Source organism: Lagopus leucura, unplaced genomic scaffold (assembly GCF_019238085.1).
Source record: "Lagopus leucura isolate 7727_CA_CO unplaced genomic scaffold, USGS_WTPT01 Super-Scaffold_73, whole genome shotgun sequence".
Classification (NCBI taxonomy): Eukaryota; Metazoa; Chordata; class Aves; order Galliformes; family Phasianidae; genus Lagopus; species Lagopus leucura.
In genome coordinates, this window is record NW_024962252.1 from 72,980,703 (window position 1) to 73,000,778 (window position 20,076).

The following is a 20,076-nucleotide window of genomic DNA, read 5'->3' on the forward strand; positions in this document are numbered from 1 at the left end:
AGAGCGGCCGCGCACGGGCGCCGCTGTGGAGCTCGGATTGCCCGGCGGCGGGGGCCGGGCGGCGGCGGGGCGGCCGCGGAGCCTGCGCTCGGCCCTGCGGAGCGCCCACCGAGAGCGGCAGCGGGGGCCGGCGGAGAGCCGGCCGTATGGAGGGGTGAAAGCGGAGACCCCGAAGAGGAGACCTCCTTCCCCCGGAGCCCCTCGCAGCGCCCGGGAGGCGGCGGGCGCGGAGGAGGCGCGGGCGAGAGCGCGGCAGCGGGGCGGCAGCGGCGGCGCGGCGGCGAGGCGGAGTGCGGCGGGCCCCGCTCCGCGGCGTGCGCCGGCAACCATGAACTTTCTGCTCACTTGGATCCACTGGGGGCTGGCGGCGCTGCTCTATCTGCAGAGCGCGGAGGTAAGCGGCGGGGCCGGCGGCGGGACGGGGCTTTGTGCGGGAGGGACTTTTCCCCTTCGTCCCTTCTCCCTCTCCCCCCGCCTTCCCTTTGCCTCCCACCTGCCCACCGCGCTGGCAGCGGGGCCGGGCGGGCGCCGGCGGCGCGCACACACGTGTGCGGGTGCGTGTGCGGGGCTGCGGCGGGGGGCGAGCGGCCGGGAGCCGCGCGCGTAGTGCCCGCGCACGTGTGCGCGCAATGCACGCCCCCGGCGCGGGGCTCCCCGCGGAGTGGCCGTGGGGCCGCGGGGCCGGGCGCGGGGCAGGGAGGCAGCGCGCTGCCTTCTTGCATCAGCCTCGCCTCCCGTCCCCCGGTCTCCTGACATTGCAAAAGGGTGTTCGGCCGTATTTGCCTTGGGTCCCGGCTCGGGTTCGTGCCGCCGAGCGGAGTTCAAAATACCTCGCTGGAAAAACAAATAAAGATCAAAGAGGACAAAATGGATCCTGATTTTTTTCCAGATTGATTTTTTTTTTTTTTCCAAAATACATATCTCTGGCACCGTGATTACAAAACCCCGCGTTTTTGCCTTCTCTTCCTCGTTGGTCACTTTTACTTTTGCCTCGTTGTCATTCCTGAGCGATTAGAGACCAACTCTTCCTCCTTTTTCTTTCTCTGTTTTGTTTCTAAAAGGCAGCGCTGTGTGCAAACCTGCCCTATAAATCTATCTGTTTCTGGAGTCCGGAGGGCTGTGTTGCCAAGAGATATTAAGGGGTTTAGACAGAGTGCCCACGTGAAAGTGGCTGTGCGCCGGGTAGGCATGGATTATGTTTAAGGCTGTAAGAGGCCAATGCTCCCCGCACTGCTCCTCTGCTCTTGCAGGGAATATGGGCCACATCATCTCCCACAGACATGAAAATAAAGGTCGCCTGCAAGCTGCTCAGTTATTCACATTGTTTGTTCAGCATGGATGCTGGAAGGTAACTCCCCAATTAGGAGCCATTTCAGCTGGAACTGGAGGCAGGCTCCGCACGCTTTGTTTCTCGCCTGTTATATCTCCACTTTCCCCGGTGACAGCCGCACGTTGGGCAGTGCTGGATGGGAACCAAGGCTCAGCTCCCATCTGAGCGTGTCACAGAGCTGCGCCGTGCAGCCTGGCGGCCACGTCTGCCTCATGGGACAATTCTTTCCACCCTCCAAGAGTTTTTCCATCATCAGTTAAGATGGGGCTTCTCTGCCCGCTGCTTCCTCCATAATCTTAGAGAGTAGCATCTCTTCCCTGGCTGTGGGTTAGACAAGTCCGTGTCCGGTGATAAAACCCTTCAACCCTCCCCTTGCGCCTTCTCCCCTCCCCTTCCTCTTCCCCGGAGACGAAGCTGCAGATCAGGTAGGGTCTGGGTCTGTCTGTCTGCAGGGGCCATGCAAAAGCTTGTTCTCCTGGGTTGAAGGATGGTGTGATGTGAAAAGAAAGGAGAAAAATTATGGTGTGGCGTGGGAAATGTGGAGCGGTGGGAGGTGTTGTAGGGTAAATCCGCGTGAGACTGTGAGATGCACAGATAGTGGGATGATGCGGGCCGTGCGAGTGCTTGGATGGATGAACGGTAAGGTCTGTCCTTCGGTTCTGTCCTTATTTGTCTGTGGGCCTCTCGGGCGCCACGGTGATGGTCGGGATGTTGGGAATGCCAGTGGGTCTCACGTAGGCACCCTGATGGTGGCTCTGGGCACGGCAGAAAGTGCCACTCTTCATTTTGTGCTCTGGTAATAGTATTTACCGGTGCTGTTAATCAGGCTGTCATATGGAATAAAACCTATCTAGCTAGTCAGGTGCATTGGGAAGGACTAAAGAAGAGCCGTGGAGAGGCTGGGCAGGAAGGCAGGGTCAGGCGCGTGTCCGGCGGCTTTCCCAAGGGTGAAGGAGGAGGGACACGGGAAGATCAGTGCTCCTCTGCCTAAGAGATGGCTCCTCACCGAGGGGTTGGCACGCTCGCTCCTGGGATGGTGGGAAGTGTGTCACGGTGTGGGCTGGGCGGTGCCGATGCCACAGGTGTCTGCCTCCACGTGTGGCCACAGCCCTTCTGTGCCAGAGAGGGAGGAAGAGGCGGTTTTGCAGTGCCACCCTCCCGGCTGCTCGCCAGTACTGAGCTCCCGTGGGCTCCAGGAGGCCGCGGTGGTGTCCCCGTTTCCTAGAGATACGGGGGACAGCGGCTCCTTCCCCATCGGCTTTGTCCAGCTGTAGTGATGGCAGGTCCCTGCCGATGGGGCTCTGGGAACCTATCCCTTCCCTGAGATGTGGAAGGACCTGGCCCTACCAGCTGTATTGCCACAGGGAACAGGCAGCGCTCAGACACACAGGGAGGGAGAGCGCGCCTGTGACCAGACTGCTAATGATCACACACCCACCCGCCGTGCTGCCTTCAGCCTGCTTCCGCACCAGGCCGCGCCAGGAGCTCCGCAGCCCCTCAGCTGCCCGTGCACAGCGGTCACCTTCCCCATAGCACTCTTATGGGGAAGAAGGAGTGCTCATGTGGGAGCAGGGGAGCCCGTGCTGACACCACAGAGGGGCTCACAGATGCCTGAGCAACCCAAGTGGGATCCCTCGTCCGTCCTGCTCCGTATCAGGGTGCCCGCACTGCGCTGGCCGTTTGTGGGATTACCGACCTCTGGCTGCGTGCACAATGGAGAGGGAGAGCAGCGAGAGCTCTCTGCTTAAGTAGAAACCGCTGAGAAGAATTTCTAGCGCCTAAGACGAAAAGTGCATTAACTCCTGTCCCAGAGTCCCTCTTAGAGTGGATGGATTGTTTGTTCCAGTCCTAAACAGTTACAAAGCTCTTTTAATGAGGCTGCACAGATTAGGGGGAGGGGAAGGGAGAGAAAGAGTGCTGGTGGTGTTGGCGAGGGGGGCGATGGCTGGGGAGGAACAGCGTCATTAACCTTTTCTCTCCCTTTAGAGAATAACTTGCTCCATACTGGAACTGGGAGGAAAGGGAGAACGGGAAGGTGCAGGTACAGAGGTGTGAAACACGATTATTTCTTCAGGAGGGTTTTGACCCGCTTTAGGACAAGTATTTGCTGTGACCTGCAAAGGGCACAAAAAGGAGCTTCCCGCTCTTGAGCCCAGGGCTTGCTTCCACACCTCTGTGACATGCTGAAAATCTATTGGAAAGAAATCGTGTTACAGAGCTGTTGGGTAATTCCAAAAGACAGCAGAGGAGAGCGTGACCTTCAGGCTCCCACCGAAGGGCACTCTAGGCCCGTTTGTCCCTTGGAATGCTTTGGTTTCCCATTGCCCTTTGTGATATGCAGCAGCCTGGTTTAGAGTGAGGCAGAATCCCCCGCCTCATCTGCTGTTAGATAGGCTTTGCGAGCGTTAGTGAAAGGCAGTACCCAAAGGACAGAGAAGTTTCTTGCCCTGGTGAGCTAACTGTGTGTTAGTGATAGTTCTGTCTGCGGAGAAGGTCCCCTTTGAGCTCTGCCAAGGGAGCGCAGCAGCCTTGTTGCCCCACTCCTGGCAGGCTCCATATCCATCTCATTTCACATCTGTGGGTGGAATTGTGACCCAGGTGTAGGTGATGGCTGGGAGAGGGCTGGCTCCTGCACTGGTACACCCTGGGCAGGGAGAGGTGCTAGCCACGTGCAGATCAGCAGCGAAAGTGTGTGGCTTCTGTCTGCTTCCCAACCGCCATGCACCACGTGTGTGTGTGCGTGCAGGGAGGCAGGGGGCTTGGCAGCAGGCTGAGCAGCCTCACACCAAGAAGGTACAGCATGACCCTCAAGGTGTCTCAGAGCTAATTCTGCTCAGTCCATCACGGTCACCTGGTGTGTGAACCAGAAATCCCTCAGCAAAAGGTCTTGGGGGCATTGTGACTTGGATAGACTGACCTGGCTCGTGATTGCTTTCCTGTGGTATGATGTGAATTGAGGCTTTTCTGCCCTTGAAGCGGTTTTCCTTCTGACCCATAGATCTTCAGGCGCTGAGCCGCTCTGGAAGGCCGCTGCAGCCTCTGCTGCCTCCATTTTGTTTACGCTGTTGCAGTGACCTTCACACTTCAGGGATGAAATTGTTCCTAGGAACCTGCTTTTTAAACTGTTATCACAGCACTGAGGTTAGGCACACAAGCTCTCCTCGCAGGGATATAACAATGGAGTGGCTCAGGCCTGGACCAGCGTGCTACGCTCAGGTACAGAGGGACGTTAACAGAAAGGAGAAGCAAGGAGTTTGGTCAGGGGGACCTTAAACAAAGGGAACTGTGCACAGACACAAAGGAATGGCTGAGAGAGGGGCTCTGCCGGCTCGCTTTCCTCCTCCTCTTCAAAGCTGACACTCCAGGCTTTGGACAGGGCTGCTGAGAAGGCTGTAGATGGCAAATTCCCGTTGTGAGCCCGAGGTGGACTTTGCCTGGTCCGTTCAGCCCTGTCTCCAGCTGTGAGATCAGAAGACCTTTTTGTAGGCTTAAATACAGCAGATTGCTGATGAAGCAGTATTTTGTGTGTGCCTGCTTGCTGAAATGCAGCAGGTTCTGGGGTGGATGGCGTCACGCAGGTGGCAACATACTTTGCAGAAGTGAAGAAACCTGAGCGTTTTGGTTTTGGTACAGAACAGAACAGCAGGGGGAAACCTGACTTGGCTGGAAAGTTACGTCAGAGCTCCAACCCTTGCGCGGAGCAGGAAGAGTGGAGTTTTTGTTACACCTGGAATTAAAAAAACCACTTCCTTAGCAAAGTGATGCAACCCTGCTCCAACTCAGTCTGGGGGTGGGTTGCCTACTGCCGATCCCGCTGAGGAAATGCCCCTTGTCCCAACAGGGCAGTGAGTGCAGAGCTCGGGACTCGTTCAGTGCTGAGGCTGGGCCCGTTAGGTGACGGTGCCAAGTGTCACACCAGCCTGTATCTATCACAAGGGAGAGGAGGGACGCTGTGGGGTGTCACAGCACGCGGTGCCCTCGCAGCTCATCGCCTGACACGGGCCAGGCAGCGACAGCTCTGTGGCCACCAACAGCGGTGGGTGACATTGAGAGGGGCGCAGCACCCTTCGGCGCCCGACAGCCCTTCCGCCCCCCCCCCGGCCCTCCCCGCTGCCCGTTCGGCTCTGTGGCGGGGAGGCCATAGAGGAGACGGGCAGGGCGGCCGCTGGCCCAGGCCCCGCAGCAGCCCTGCGGTGCGCTCGTTCCTTTCGGCTCCCGCGGGGAGAACAAAAGGTCTCTCTGTGCCGCCGCCGGGGACGGCCTCGCTCCGGGGCTGCCCGGTGGCGGCGGGCCCGGGACCCCAACCCCACCCTCCCTTCCCCGCGGCCCGGCGTGACGGCTCCGCGTCGTGACCGATTCTCTGTTCTCTTCGCAGTTGTCGAAGGCTGCTCCGGCCCTGGGGGATGGGGAGCGGAAGCCCAATGAAGGTAAGCGCGGGGCGGCTTCCATCGGGGGCGGGGGGCTCGGGGGAAGGAGGCCCGGGCGGCCAACACCGCCATCTCCCGGGGAGCGGCGGCGGGCGCGGGGCGCGGGGTGGGGGCGCCGCCATTAAACCCCGCGCGGTGCTGGGCGCGAGGAGGCCGCGGGGCAGCGGCTGGGCAGCCTTGGAGCCGGGGCGGGCGGCGGGGCCGGCCCAGCCCTCCTCACGCCTCCCATAACTGCGAGAAGTGCGTGCGTGCGCTCGGGCACACACGCGCGCTCATTTATATATATATATATATATATATTTATATACGCACACAAAGAGCTGAGTAGCTGCGAACAGCCTCCTAGGAATTCGCCACAGTTCCGTAGGAAGGGATTTGTCATCTTCACTGCCTGCCTCTTCGCCGCAGGCGCTAGGGGTGCCCGGCCGGCCAGGGCTGATCCTGAACAAAGGCCCCAGCAGCACCCAGCACCAGGCTGTGGGTCTGGCCCTCCCGACAGGGCCACCTGCCCCCGCTCGGGCTATTGCTGTGTGCAGAGTCGGGCTTGAGAAATAACACCTTTTTACTCTGGTGTGAGGTACAGAGGGCTCTGATCCCAAAGGTTCTGCTTTATAGCAGCACAGCAGTGACAAGGATATGGCCTGCTGGGGAAGCGTGCTGCTTTTGTGTCACTCTGGCTGCCTCAAGGCCAAAATAAGCCCTCTGCAGCGCTGGTTTGTGCCTGTGGATAGATGTGTGTGTGGGCCAGAAGAGTGGGCAGCTTCTGGGTCAGTGGGAGATGCCCCCTGCATGTCCCTTGCCCCACGTGTTGCAGCCAGTTGGCTTCCACAGCCTTTAGGCCAGCAGCAGGGTAGCGGGCAGTCCAGTTCTTAGGAGTAAAATGGTAAGGTGGGTGTCAGCAGGGCCCTGTCACATAGGGATGTGATCAGTAAAGTAACTGCCATGTCTCCACAAGAAGGAAACACAAGCTTAGGTGTTTTGGAGAATGCGTATTCCGAATTACAATCTGACTGTGGACATCAGAGCCTTCAGGCTTGGGTGATCATCAGCTGCTCTAAGGCCATCCTGACTGCACTTTCCTTGCTGCCTCCGTGGCTGAGCAGAGCCCTCACTGGTGTGGCTGTGGTGAAGGGTCCCCCCATGGGCTGTGACCTCCAGCGTTATTCCAGCCAGAGGTCAGCAGAGGGCTCTAGCAGTGTGGGTCCAGATTGGCTTTTTTTTTTTTTTTTTTTCTTTTTTTTTTTGTTGTTGTTGTTGCACCCGATTTCAATTTCTGTAACTTTATTAGTGTGACAGACTGTGAGTGCGTTGCCAGAGATTTGTGGCAGCCTGTTTGGGATAGGTGTCCATTTTGCATGGCCGAAATTTCTGATTTGCTGGCGGGCTGCCATGTGTTGTGCTTGACCCTTGCTCCTGCTGAAGTCAACAGAAGAAGGTTCAGTGACTTCAGAGGGATCAAGATGGAGCCTGCTGTGAGGCTTATTTTGGTAACCAGTCACTCTGCTGTTGGTTGAAAAGAGGCAGTATCCTCATCTGGCCATTTGTTGTGACCAGTTACCTTCCTGGGGAGGGGATGAGTTGAGCGGAGTGTCACTCCCTGGCACAGGAAGGCGGATGGGAGCAGGGGAGAAGTTGATCTAGCAGTGTGAGCAGTGAGACTTCAGTGCTATTGCCTTGGTGCTATTCCTGACCCTGCAATGCAAATACATCAGTGAGCAAGAAGTTAGGACTCTTGGCATTACCTTCTTGGCTCTGCTCCTGTCCTGCTGGATGACCTTGGAGGTCTGCTCTCAGTACCTCAGTTTATCCTCTCTGAAGAGGAGCCGTCGATGTGCCTATGTTGCAGGAGGACAGTCCCACGGTGCCTTTTTCCACCAGTGTTCCTGGAGCCTTTGGGGTCAGCAGGAAAGGTGATTTTGTGTCTTTGGCCATTTTGTGCTTGCAAGCAGCAACAGATTTTTGTTTGGGATGAACTTGCTCTGATTGGAGCGTGTAATTTTAGCTTCACCCCCTACCCTTTTGTGCTCCAGAGAGCTTTCCACATGTTTTGTGGCACAGGAAGTTGTAGAGGAGTCAGACAAACACTCTTTGTTTGTTCCACGAGCAAAGATTTTCTGGTATAAATAAAGGAAACCACCAGCACTTGTGGCTGCACTTTTATTTTTAAAAGAACAGTGTGTCTATATTGCTGCAGAGCCATTGACGGAAAAGAAGGCAAAATGATCATAGAGCTGCTCCTTTTCTAGTCTCGCTTGTTCCCACTCGTCTGCTCCAAATTTGGACTCAATCCCACCTGCCATGGCTGTGTCTGCCCTGAAGAGTTAATGTGGACCCTGGCTGGGTTTTAACCTTTCTTCTCTCTCCATTCACAAAGAAGAACCTCTGACTCAAATCTGGAGGAGTGTTACAGGGTAGGGGTGTGTGTTAAATGCAGGATTAACTTTTAACATGGGCTGAGGCCCAAATTGCAGGAGGGGAGCAGAACAAACGGCATTAGTCCTTCAGTGACCTTCCCATTTCTTCCCATCAAAAACAGACGTCCTTCCGTTCCCAACACGACCAATGGAAAGGAGGCATGGACTGAATCAGCCCGGCAAAGTGTGGAATATGACTCCCGGTGCATAGGAGTAAGCGTAGCAGGGGCAGGGCTTTGAGAGATGACTGTACCTCAGTCATGTGCTCTGCTGTAGCTGTGCAAATGGACTGTGAAGCGTTGCAGTCTCCGTGTGAATGCTCTGTGTGCAGCAGGATCAGGGCAGTGCACCTTTGGCGGCAGGAGATCTGACAGGCAGCTGGAGAAGGAGTCCCCGCTTCCTATCCAGAGGCTGATTGCAGCTTTGGAAGATCAGTGTGCATTAATGTAAAAGCGAAAACTCTGCGTTGTTCATGGGAGGCAATTGGTCCTGTTCGATCTCCCAGATCTCAAGTGCAGCTAGCAGGGTGCAGCCAAGAAACTAAAAAACTCTGCAGAAAAATTCAGATGTGTTGTTTTTTTTTCCTGTGGCCAATCTATAGTGCAGTTTCGATGGTATAATCCAGCTGCTTGCGCAGTGTAAACATTCAGAGAGCATAGCAGACCTGAATCAGTTTCACTTTAGTTTTATTCTTGGTTTTGGTTTCTGCCTCTTTATATCTCAGCCAAATTCAGCGAGCAGCCTTTGATCTGCACAGGTAACCTTTGCTTCCCCTCCCTCCTTGCTCTCCTCCTTCCCCATGCTGTCAGTCCACAAGCATTTCTATCCAGAGCTGTGCCTTTATTGCCAGGGTTCCCAGATCCTTTCTGCTGGCACAGTGTGAATAATCAGCAGTGCAGTTCAGTAGCTGTCATTGTGCCCGCAGAATTTCCCACATATTAAATTGTTCAACTTGTTGGAACATAGGCAGTGAGTAGGGTCACTTTGAAGGGGAGCAGGAAGGAGGTAGCGTGGACTCGATGGAAGGAGGACGGACGGACAAGAGGCACACTGCAGTCAGGGGAAGAAGGAAGAGGGAGGGAAGGACAGGGAACAGAAGCATGCTGTCTTTTAGGCTAGGAATACCAGCAAGCAATCTGTGCCTGCCAGGCTACATTTTCTTTTCATAAGCCACTTTCTCTTTTAATAGTAGCTCATGCTCGCTGACACTTCAGACTCTCTGGATGGGAGCTCCTCCCTTCTTGTACCCGCTCTCAGCACTGTGGCACTGTCAGCTCTGCATGACCTCGAATTAACTTTCAACAATTAACTGTGGGCTCTGAGCTCCAAGCCCTACAGCTTTTGCTTTTTTTTTTTTTTGTGTGTGTGTGTGTGGCAAAGTAACCTTTATGCCAGTTTAGGGCGCTTTAGAAATGCTTACCGGAGACCATTTTTTTTCCATGATGCAAGCACTTGCGCTTATCACTCAGTTATCAATGCTGGTGCTGTAGGACTCTGTATGCTGTACAGGTGGATCATTATAGTGCGTAACACCATGGGGCAGGTACTCCCTCTTTGTGCGTACTCTTCTCCTCTGCACCGTTTGAGCCATGTTCCTTTGCCTGCATGCTGCTAGAGCTAGGAGGCCTGGGGGGCTCCAGGTACCCGCTGTTTGCAGGAGTGTGCTAGCAGCTGGGTTTTGTGCGTGTGTGCTTATCTCTCCTATCTCTCATCTCTTTAAATCTCTCCAACCCTTGACCAAGCAGCAAGACGAAGCTTTGGCAAGACACTGGGAAACATTGAGAAACGCTTGTGAAATCGGTGCAGATCGCAAGCAGTCAGTGTTTGCTCCATTCAGAGGAAAGGCAGGGGATAATGGCAGATCCACCCCGTTTCCCCTCCCACGTGGCCTTACTGTGGTTCGGTAGCCGAGTATGTGGTCTAGTTAATCCTGGGGGTGCTGTGGTCTTGCTTTGAATCTCCCAGTGGGTGGTTCAGTTCCTTGTTTTGAGAAAGCGGTTGATGTAGAGACACGGGGGCTGTGACCTGCCTGCCTGCGGCAGGTGATTCTGAAGGTGGCCTCTTGAGGTGGATGTTACGCATGGGCAAAAGAGGTGTCTGTTGGGAAGAAAGAAGCCACATAGATGCATTGTTCAGAACCATCTCTTCATTCTCTGTGCAAGGGTCTGTGAGAGGGATGCTTCTTTTTCTGGCTTACATACCCCTGCCTTCTAAAACCCGCTGAGGCATCGACTGGCTGTTTTGAAAGGGGGTAAAAGATGAACCAGTGAGGGTTCTTAATCCAGAGTGCAGATCATATGCAGCAGCTTCTGATGCTTTTCAGCTGAGCTGATATGTTTGGTGGCAGCATATCTGAATGTATCGGGGATGGCAGGGGAGGAGGCACCTTGGATGCATGGTGTCAGGGAGAGCCAATCCAATCAGTAAAGCTCTCTGGTCCATCGTGTCTGTGCCCTAAAGCAGTGTCAGGGAGAGGCTGTCTCCTCTTCCCCACTTCGTTTGGGGTGTGGGTGGGAGGGTATGTGTGTGTGTGTGTGTGTGTGTAGGGCAGAGACAAAGAAAGGACTTAGGCTGTTAGTGAAGAGTATAGGGTAGATGTGTTACAACTGTCTGGCTTTTAAGGGGTAAAGAACTAGACATTCTTGAGCTGAGTTTGCATTAACTTATTCCCTCCATTCCTCCCTGTAGTTATCAAATTCCTGGAAGTCTACGAGCGCAGCTTCTGCAGGACAATTGAGACCCTGGTGGACATTTTCCAGGAGTACCCTGATGAGGTGGAGTACATATTCAGGCCATCCTGTGTGCCTCTGATGAGATGTGCGGGTTGCTGCGGCGATGAGGGCCTAGAATGTGTCCCTGTGGATGTGTACAACGTCACGATGGAGGTGAGGGCCCAACCTGCAAGCTGGCATGCTTGGGTGGAGTAAGCAAGTCACCCATCACAGCCACTCATAGAGCAGCCTACCCTAGGGAACTGGAAATTGTCAGATCAAGAGGGCTTACCTCTTTCCTGATCCTCGCATCCAGCATTACACCGCACAAGGGTGAAAAGTGAGCTTCCTGTCTATATGCAAAGCTAAAAAGAGAATCTGTTCTTCAGTGGCTCTGATGCTCATTGGTGCTCAAATACAGAAGCTAGGACTATGCAAAGGAGGCACTTACCTTAGAGAACGCAAAGGCCCATTGCTGATGCTGTTAGCTCTGAGGCCCTAAAAAAGATGCTCCCCAGGCCCTTGCTCTACCTTAACTCCGCATTTGGTCCACACAGCTGTTGCTTTCAAGGCTGCAGTGTAGTGCAGAAGGGGAAAGCCTGCCAGTACTCCCTCCCGGAGGGCATGCGAGGTCAGCCTTTACCAACAGAGCAGAGGATTTGGGTCATTAGCTACATTGGCACAGCAGGGGTGGGAAGGGTCTCTAAGAAACACTCTGCTTCAGTGTCAAGTGGAAAAGCCTTTCTGCCTCTAGGCGTACTCCTCCTTTATTTGGAGGCTGCCTAATTCATTTCTTGGAAGAGACAGACTGACTGTGATAGTGAAGTCTGGGCACATGGGGAAGGCTTAGAGACTCTGCTTAGAGAGCTTTGTCACTGCCTTTGCCAGCCTGGGTCCCAGCTTGTATACAGCATGGTGCTCGCACCAAGTACTTGACTTGTAGCTCCCACATGTCTTTCACCCTCTTGAATGGGCCCTGTAAATATTGCCATCAGTTTTTTAAATGGATGAGAGACTTGCAGGACTATATGATTACTAGCCAGTGCTTTTCACTTGTGACCTCAGCTATGTTTGAACTTCAGGAGAGAATCTGTCTGTGTCCTTCTGTGGTTCCCCTGTATTGGTTTTCCACTTGCAAGCTCCTGCTTGGGTCAGAGCCTACTAGCACAGTGTAACTAAGGGTGGTTTTCTTACCTTTCCGTGCTGAATTACAGGTTTCAACTGGCATGCCCACATGCTTGTAAAGGGTCACAGGCATTTCAGTGGCTAATGCTAGAGCTAGTGGTCCAGCCAGGTTCTGGGTTGAGAGGCTGTGACAGTACATGCAGAGTTTCTAATGCAGCTTCCCTGGAGGCACATTGAGCTGGGGGCTAGGCAAAGTCTGGCTCTGCAGGGGTGTTTTAAGCACAGAGCACCAGATGTATTCTTTGTGTCGTCTCAGAGAGAAAACGAGATGCCAGCCAGGAATGAGTGGTGGCTTAGGGAAAATTAGTTGGATACGGAGCTTTTACTTTGGGACTTTGCTTTAGGCTGAAGCCTGCCTCTGTCTGAGAGCAGTCTGGATGCTCCATCACTGTCTTTCTAGTATTGACCAGGGCTGACTGCTCAGCGAGACTCTTACTGTGGTGTTACGCCCTCTCCCATGCCTGTCTCCAAGGCAGTCCACCAGTACTGGCACCTTGCATGCATGAGCAAACAGAGCTTTGGCACGAGACTGGTGTTGCCGCTTGCTTGTGATCAAAGGCCTTCCCTGACTGAGAGAACAGGGCCTCAAAGCTAGCTCAAACTCTGCCATGCTTTTCCCAGGAGCACCTGGAGTACAAAATGCTTTTGCTAGGCAGTGGACTGATTTGGAGTCATGAATACAAATAGTGAATGGGCAGTGACCCTCTCTGTTTCTTTCATTCCAGATCGCGAGAATTAAACCCCATCAGAGTCAGCACATAGCGCACATGAGCTTCTTACAGCACAGTAAATGTGACTGCAGGTGAGAATGGAGCAGCACTGGTTCCTCTTGCAATTAACTTATTCTGAGCCTTTTCTATTTTTCTGCCATTGTGTTGAGACCGTTGTCTCCACAGTTGGTTTTCAGTGGGATGACAGAGCCTGGAAAAGAGCTGCTTTGCTCATGAGGCACCTCCATGTCTAGATATGACAGGTGGACAATACTAGCCTGCAGCCTGGGGTCTTCCGGCCTTGGTGAGGTGCAACAGGAGGGCAGCTGTACATGTCCTTCCCTGGACTTGTGGGATTTGGAGATAATACTGGAAGCGTATGTGATAAGCTCCCTTTTAATGATGCCTTTGTTCTCTCTTCCCTCACAGACCAAAGAAAGATGTCAAAAATAAACAAGAAAAGTAAGTGACAAGGTTTTTCTCCCTTCTCTTTTGGTGGTTGGTTGGCATTTCTTCTCCCTACCGCCCCCTGCCCTTTTCCTTGATTGGTTGAAGATACTCACTTTGAGAAGGTGTTTTTGGAAATGGCATATGGTAGTGCATGGGGCAACACTCTGAATCCGTTCCAGGTGGGCACAGAAACCCAGATCTGATGGTCCTTCCTACCTACCCCAGACCTGGAGCTTGCATGACCCACAGCCATGGCAGTCATTCCTAATGCTTTACCCTGAGTCAGGGAAGTCCCGTCGTGTGTGTCCTACCAGAATGGATTCAAGGTGCAGCCCCCATTCTCCCTTGCCTCCTCCTGGGGTGTTTCTGGTTACTGCATATCGCTGCCTTTCTTCATTATTAATTTTTTTTCTTGCTGCTTGAGTGAGAACTTGCTCGCTTCTTTCACAGCAGCTTGGGTTGGAGCTCTGCTGGCTACAGGGAGAGGTGGCAGTGGAGGCTTGGTGGAGGCAGGACTGATGCCATGCACGATGTGATGCTGGTTTTGGTTGGGTGGGGGCCTGGGAGGATGTAAAGGATGTGGAGGTCCTGGTGGAGGCTTTCAAGAGAGTTTTCTTGAGCTGATGGATTTGCTCTGGTGACCTGAAGAAGGTTAAGGCACAACCTTCCCTTTCCTTCCTTCCCAAAGTAAAAAGGTTGTGGAAAGGAGATAAAAAAAAGCTCTCGTCCTGCAGTAGTTGCAGGGACGATCACAAAACGTGGAACAACATGGACAAAAAGTGACCTCTCTGGACAAGAGGGTCAGCCGGACTGCGCATGGCTGGGATAGTGACTCTGCCATATAGAGGTGCGGAGTTGGAGAGGAAAGGGGTAAATACTGGGAGATGAGGCTGAAACAGAGAGCAAGTGGAAGAGTGAGAGAGAACGTCTTTCACCCCTTTCCTGGTGGTTGTGGATTTCTAGCTGCCTTCCAGTCCCTCTTCTTTCCCCTGGAAAACTGCTCGTGGCTGCATCAGGCTCTGTGCAGCCAAAGCTCCCCTCTGTGCAGGACCGTGTTGGGGATGGTCATCTGCGTGGCTCTGTGGTTTGAAGGTGTGCAAGTTGGGTCTGTGTGAGCTCTGGTGAGGATGGGGTGTGGGTGAAGCAGCCAGCCCAGACTGCGTTGCATTCCCTTTCCTCTTCTAACAGCACCTTGCCTGCTCTTTGCTGGTTCTGCACTCCCTGGGGAAGGAAGGGAAGGGATGGGAGAGATCGGTATGCTTTGATTTGTTCTGATTTGAAAGTCCCGTTATATATCTCCATCTTCAGATTGATTTTCTTCTTCCTCACCACCTCCCTGTGCCTCCTGACATGTAGGGCAGCAGCTGGGAGTGAGCTGATGCTCTGATACACATTCCATCAAGAAGACTGGAGCAGGCTAAGAAACACCTGTGGTGTTCCTTTCTGTCCCCCTGCTCCACCTCAACAGCTCCCTCCCAGGATGTGCTGCCCCCAGGCAAAGTGGGGAAGGAGGGAGGCTGCTGAGCTGCTGTGGGGCTCACAAGTCTGACAAACCCTGGTGCTTGTCCCACGGCCTTCTCACATGCCTGTCCTTTGTTGCTATGCTGATACAGCTCGAGGAGCAATGCAGGCTCCAGCCTCCCCTTCTCTGTGCTCTCAGTGGGCTGCAGAGATCCATGATAACTGTCCATGCCTGCATGTTCCAGCCCTTGCCTGTCTCAGCTCCTGCTCAAAAATCAGAAGCAGCAGGTGAATCTTGAAGAGAGTGCTTTGGCTCCGTCCGTTTGTCTGTCTGTCAGATCTATGTGGAAAGCAAAGGGAAGGGCTGGATGGAGGAGGAAAGAAAGGAAAATCTGAAAGCTGCTTGCAGTTTTCATCTCCTGGGTGTCCCGACTGGGCCAGACCTTCCTGTTCATCCTCTGTTGCTCATCACAGAGGATGCTGGAGGGTGCGTGAGCAGAAAGTGAGGTCTTCCTGAGTCCACCGAGCCACAGGCACTGGTAGGGTGGGTGAGCAGAGCTTTCAGGCGGCAGTCCTCTGCTCCCATGCAGCAGAACTGCTCAGAACAGGCCTCAATCCTTGTCCCCAGCGTACTGAGCCCAGGGCCCCATCGCTCCCATCCCATGGCAGGATGATTGCCATCCCTACAGTGGGGCTGCTGGGTGTCCCTTCCTCACCATCAGATCACGGTGGTCTCTTTTTCTCCATGTCAGCCAGCGTAAACCTGAGCTTGTCACCAGAGCTGGTTGTCTGCGCTCACTGCAGTTGTGTGATGCTTTCACCAGGCTTCCTGATCCCTTCCCCTCTCCACTGCCCCTTTCCAGGGGTGCGGGTACCCTCAGAGGCCCGTGGATGCCGGAGCCTCATGTGGAGGTGGCCTCTGCACGCTGTGTTCCTGGCGCTGGCTTGGCTGCGGGCAGGCTGGTGGCGGTGCTGCAAGAGGGCCAGTGAGTGTGTGTGCGAGGTGGAGGTCTGTGCTTCACTCCAGGACTTGCCCTCCAATCCTGCCTCATGTGCTTTCCCCTCCCAGCAAGGCACATGGCTGTGTTTTTTCTCTCTTCTTCCTTGCGTTTTCTTCTGTTTTCTCTCTTGCTCTCCCTCTCTCTTTCCTGCTCTCTCTCTCTTTCTCTGTTTTTTTTTGTTTTGTTTTTCTTCCAGAAAATCAAAGCGAGGAAAGGGGAAGGGTCAAAAGAGAAAGCGCAAGAAAGGCCGGTACAAACCACCCAGCTTGTACGTTTGTGTCCTCTGCTTGTAGACTCTCTTCCCTCCCTTTCCCCAACCAATCCGCCTGCTTGCTGCTCACTCAGAATCACACCCTCCCCCCCAGTCACTGGTGGGCTGCAGGTCCTGCAATGCTGGCGGTGGCACCGCTCTGGCACTAAGGGTGTCTCAGGGAAGGTGGCTTTGGCTTGCTCGGCTCTCTCTAATCATCACCGGTGACCATTTCCCCTGGGCAAAGAAGCGCGGGCAGGTGCCCCACGCCTCTTTGCCACTCCTTTGGTTATAGCTCTGTCCCGCGCTGTCCTCCACTTGCCTTGTGCCCTCGCTGCGACAGCTGGTGGAAGACGAGCTGGTGCCTGCCGTGCATGTGTGTGTGTGTGCGTGTGTGCGCGTGTGTGTGTGTGTGTGTGTCTGGTGGAGTCACAAGCGGAGAGGAGAGGTGGGACGGTGGGAAGCTGGAGAGGGGGTGCCGGGGAACTTGGGGGGGGCTCTCTGTCTCTCTCTCTGCTGGATTTGGTGGCTTCTCTCTCCTTGCCTCTTTCTACCTGTCTCCGTCTCTTTCGCTCTCTCTCACAGTGGTTCACAAAATTCTGCATTGTAAATTCACAGTCCTTCAGGGCAGGCTCCTAGGTGGCAAGGTGGAGATGGGGCTCACGGAAAGGAGGGCAGTGCAGACTGCAGGTGTAAGCGCACAGTGCTGGAGCCCAGTTGCTTTCCAGCAGGGACAGACCCTGCGTATTTATCTCGTTCAGCCTCTGGCTTCTTTCTACTCCAACAGCCCACTTCAGAGAATGCCTCTCATTGACTCCTCAGTAGCTGGTTGGGACTTCTCACCTTCCCATCCTTGCTTCTCCCTTCTTCCTCCCTGTGGTGTATGCCAAAGGATTCAATGCAGCATTTGTGAATACTGTGCAGAGAGCCTGTTTTCTTTCTCTTTACGCTAATGCAAGGGGATGCTGTCCTGACCATGTCCTGGGGCTGCTGGGGTGCTGCTGGAAACCCATCAGCCCTTGACACTCCAGTGGGCAGCATGGGGGCTGCGGGAGGGGGCAAGGGGATTGCTTTGATGTTTAGGGTGTTGCATGTGTATTTTCTTTCTGCTGAAGCGCTGTAGCTTAGACATCTTTCCTTTTGCCTTTTTGCAGTCACTGTGAGCCTTGCTCAGAGAGGAGAAAGCACTTGTTTGTACAAGATCCCCAGACCTGTAAATGTTCCTGCAAATTCACAGACTCACGTTGCAAGTCGAGGCAGCTTGAGTTAAACGAGCGCACTTGCAGGTTTGTGTCCTGAAGGATGAAAGAGAAACACACAGAGAGAAAGAGAGAGAAAGAAAGAGGGGGGAGCTTGCTTCCTGCTGACTTCTGGCACCAGTGCTATGTGATCACTTCTTTTCTCTGTCCTACATGGGCCAGAGGGCAGAGGGAGGACTGAGAGGAGGACAGAGATTCTCCGTGTCAGGGGGCGGTTGTGCGTTTCTGATATGCTGTCAGGACTTGGATGGGGATGGGTGTTCATACCTAAGATTTCCTTTCCCCCAGAACAAAATAAGAGTTTGTATTGCTGCAGTAGCTATGGGGAGGGTCTGTAGCCTTCTGTACATTATTTGTATGCAATTCTGAGGCTACTGTCGTACAAAGCCAAATCCTTCTTAGCTGGCTAAGATTTCACCTCCCCTGTCTTCCAAGCTCTTTCTGTGTGGCTTGTGGGTGCTCTGTTGTGTGCAGAGTGAGAAAGGCCAGGCCACACTCTCATTTGCCTTTTTATTCTTAAAAGCCAGGGAGAGGACCTTGTCCTCTTCCCTGCACTCACAAGTTCTTCTTTTCATGTCTTAGCCAGAGTTGTGGTTTGAGGGGTGAGGGGCCGCATTCAGGGCTGTGGTGTGGGATACAGCAAGGATAAGCCTGTTGTAGGTGGAGGCATGCAGAAGTCTGTATTTCAGACGTGCGAGCTGGGAGATGGAAAGACACTGTGTGGTTACTGTCTACTCAGAGATCCACAGTGTGTGTGTATTGCCTGAGTATTACCTGTCATGCTCCTGTCTGTAACATGGATGTGCAGAAATTGATTCCTGGTTCTCACCTGAGCTCTTTGGTGAGCTCAGCAGGATCTCTTGGCTCACTCTACCTATGTGTGCATCTCTGGTGTGTGATTATCCTACCTATTACAGAGAGTGGCATAAAGATGGAGCTGCTAATGAGCCCTTGATTGTGACTCCAAACTGAGTTCACAGAAGTCTAGGAGCTTCTTCTTGTCAGGAGAATATTGCAGGAGCAGTGACTGGATGATAAAAGATAAAGGAGAGAGATCCATGGTCCTTTGTTGGCTACATCCTGATGGAGAAGGCATCCATTTGCCTGCCTGGAATTGGCTAGGTGACTAGGGCTGCTTCAGGCAGCGTGTGCCTCCAATAGATGTGCAAGTGCTTTGTGCCAAAGCCAGGGAGACATCTAGCAATGCCAGAGCAGTTAAAACTGTTTTGCATACAGAGAAGTTTTCTGGGGTGCTGCAGTCTGAGGGGGAAAATAATTGATGGAGGGGCCACACTACAGCAGCTTAGAGAGTTACCCTCCTGCCAGTGATTATAGCTCCCAGAGAGTGAGACCAGACCTTACCTTGTTATTTTCCACCTGGTCTTGCATCCTATCCCCAGAGTAACTGGAAATTACCTTGCAGAGTTTGAAGAGTGAGAAATAGTACAAAGTACAAAGAAAAACAAACAATACCCCAAATAAGTTGTGATGGCAGAAGGGATTTACTTGTGTCTTTTACTAGTCCCTCCTTTTGGTGATATGACTGGCACTAAGGGAGGTTTCCAGAGCTGGTGTGTTGGCCAGAAAGATAGCAAGGAGTCCTAAGAATGGGTATGTTATCTGTTTCCAGACAAAAAGCTGGTTAAGCTGAAGTTCCTCTTGCTTCATCTCCTTGTGAAGTTAGAATTGGGTTCTAGAAGGGAGGGCAATTTTTCGTTTCTCCCACTGCTTTTTCAGGCTGCTTCTGCTGCTGTCCTCTGGCGCTAACCTCTGCTCATGGCAGCCACTGAAACGAGATGCACTTTCTTTTCAGCAAAATTCTTGCCTGCATGAGGCTTTGTTGTCTGTATTGCTTCCAACCCTATATAATAACAGGCTAGGTGGGGAGCTGGGGGAGTGTGTCTCTCTGCATGCATTGCTTGGCTTTGTTCTTGTGTGTATGCGTGTATCTATGTGTGCATGTTGTGAGAGGGTGCAAACAAGGCACTCAACTCAGCTTGTGAATGAGGAGACCTCTGATCCTACTCCTAAATTTCCCCCTGTACCAGTGCTTCCCCACATCTAGGTGAGCCTGGGGGAATAGAATTCATCGACCCATTCACGGGTCGAGACTCTGCTGCTCTGCCCAACTACACAGCACTTCACCCCACCAGTGACGTCATGCCATGTCTTAACACCATGTGCTCTTAAAAACATCAGCCACTTCCCTTCCTCCCCTCCCTTGCCCCACCTGCTCCCCTGCCACAAACATTAACCTCTTCTCTTTTTCTTTCCTTGCCTCTCCTCTCTGACAGATGTGAAAAACCGAGACGGTGAGCAGCGGAAAAGAAGGGGGAACAGCCCTGTTTCTGGAGCCTGATTTCTCGCCTGGACAGAAAAATACAAAACAAAACACTAATCCAAATGAACCCTAAAAATGAAGGATCGGTAGAGCACAGCACTTTCAGTACGGACGATGGACTCCGGAAGGAACATTCCCCAAGGCACCCGCCGCACAGAATTCACCTTTGGGTTTTGAACTGTTTTATTTTATTTTTTTTTTTGTTTCATGCTGCTAAATAACAGAGCCAGGAAGACTATAGGGGTGTATTTGATGGGTTTTCCCATGCATACATATATATGTGTGTATACATGCATATACATATATATATATGTATATATATTTTAACCACATCTATATATACATATATGTATATCTTAACCACACACACACACACACACATATATATATAATATATATATATATATATATATACTGATTATTTTTTTTAACATTGCTAATGTTATTGGTGTCTTCACTGGATAATACTCGACTGCTGTGGACACAAGCGGGCTACTTGGGGCATAAGAAACAAGCTAAGACTGGACTTGAGTAGAA

The 20,076-nt window shown here is 53.0% G+C and overlaps 1 protein-coding gene across 7 annotated transcripts; it reads left to right on the top strand.

Moving 5' to 3' along the window:
• The first annotated feature begins 283 nt into the window (after positions 1–283).
• VEGFA (vascular endothelial growth factor A) lies at positions 284–19,752 on the top strand. Of its 7 annotated transcripts, XM_042880028.1 has the most exons (9): positions 284–394; positions 5,706–5,757; positions 10,860–11,056; positions 12,793–12,869; positions 13,207–13,239; positions 13,407–13,553; positions 15,886–15,957; positions 17,094–17,225; positions 19,493–19,752. In XM_042880028.1, the coding sequence occupies exons 1-9, from the start codon at positions 329–331 to the stop codon at positions 19,512–19,514; spliced, it is 798 nt and encodes a 265-aa protein (XP_042735962.1). In that variant the 5' UTR covers positions 284–328; the 3' UTR covers positions 19,515–19,752. The 7 variants fall into 7 exon arrangements, 6 of the variants coding, with proteins under 6 accessions (XP_042735962.1, XP_042735973.1, XP_042735979.1 ...); XM_042880039.1 differs by lacking the exon at positions 17,094–17,225; XM_042880045.1 differs by lacking the exon at positions 13,407–13,553.
• Positions 19,753–20,076: the final 324 nt, after the last annotated feature.

Excerpts from the sequence above, each read along its gene's own strand:
- VEGFA (XM_042880028.1), top strand. The coding sequence starts at position 329 with ATGAACTTTCTGCTCACTTGGATCCACTGGGGGCTGGCGGCGCTGCTC. Across the intron at positions 13,240-13,406 it reads GTCAAAAATAAACAAGAAAA|GTGGGCACAGAAACCCAGAT; the intron begins GTAAGTGACAAG and ends AATCCGTTCCAG. Across the intron at positions 13,554-15,885 it reads CCTACCAGAATGGATTCAAG|AAAATCAAAGCGAGGAAAGG; the intron begins GTGCAGCCCCCA and ends TTTTTCTTCCAG.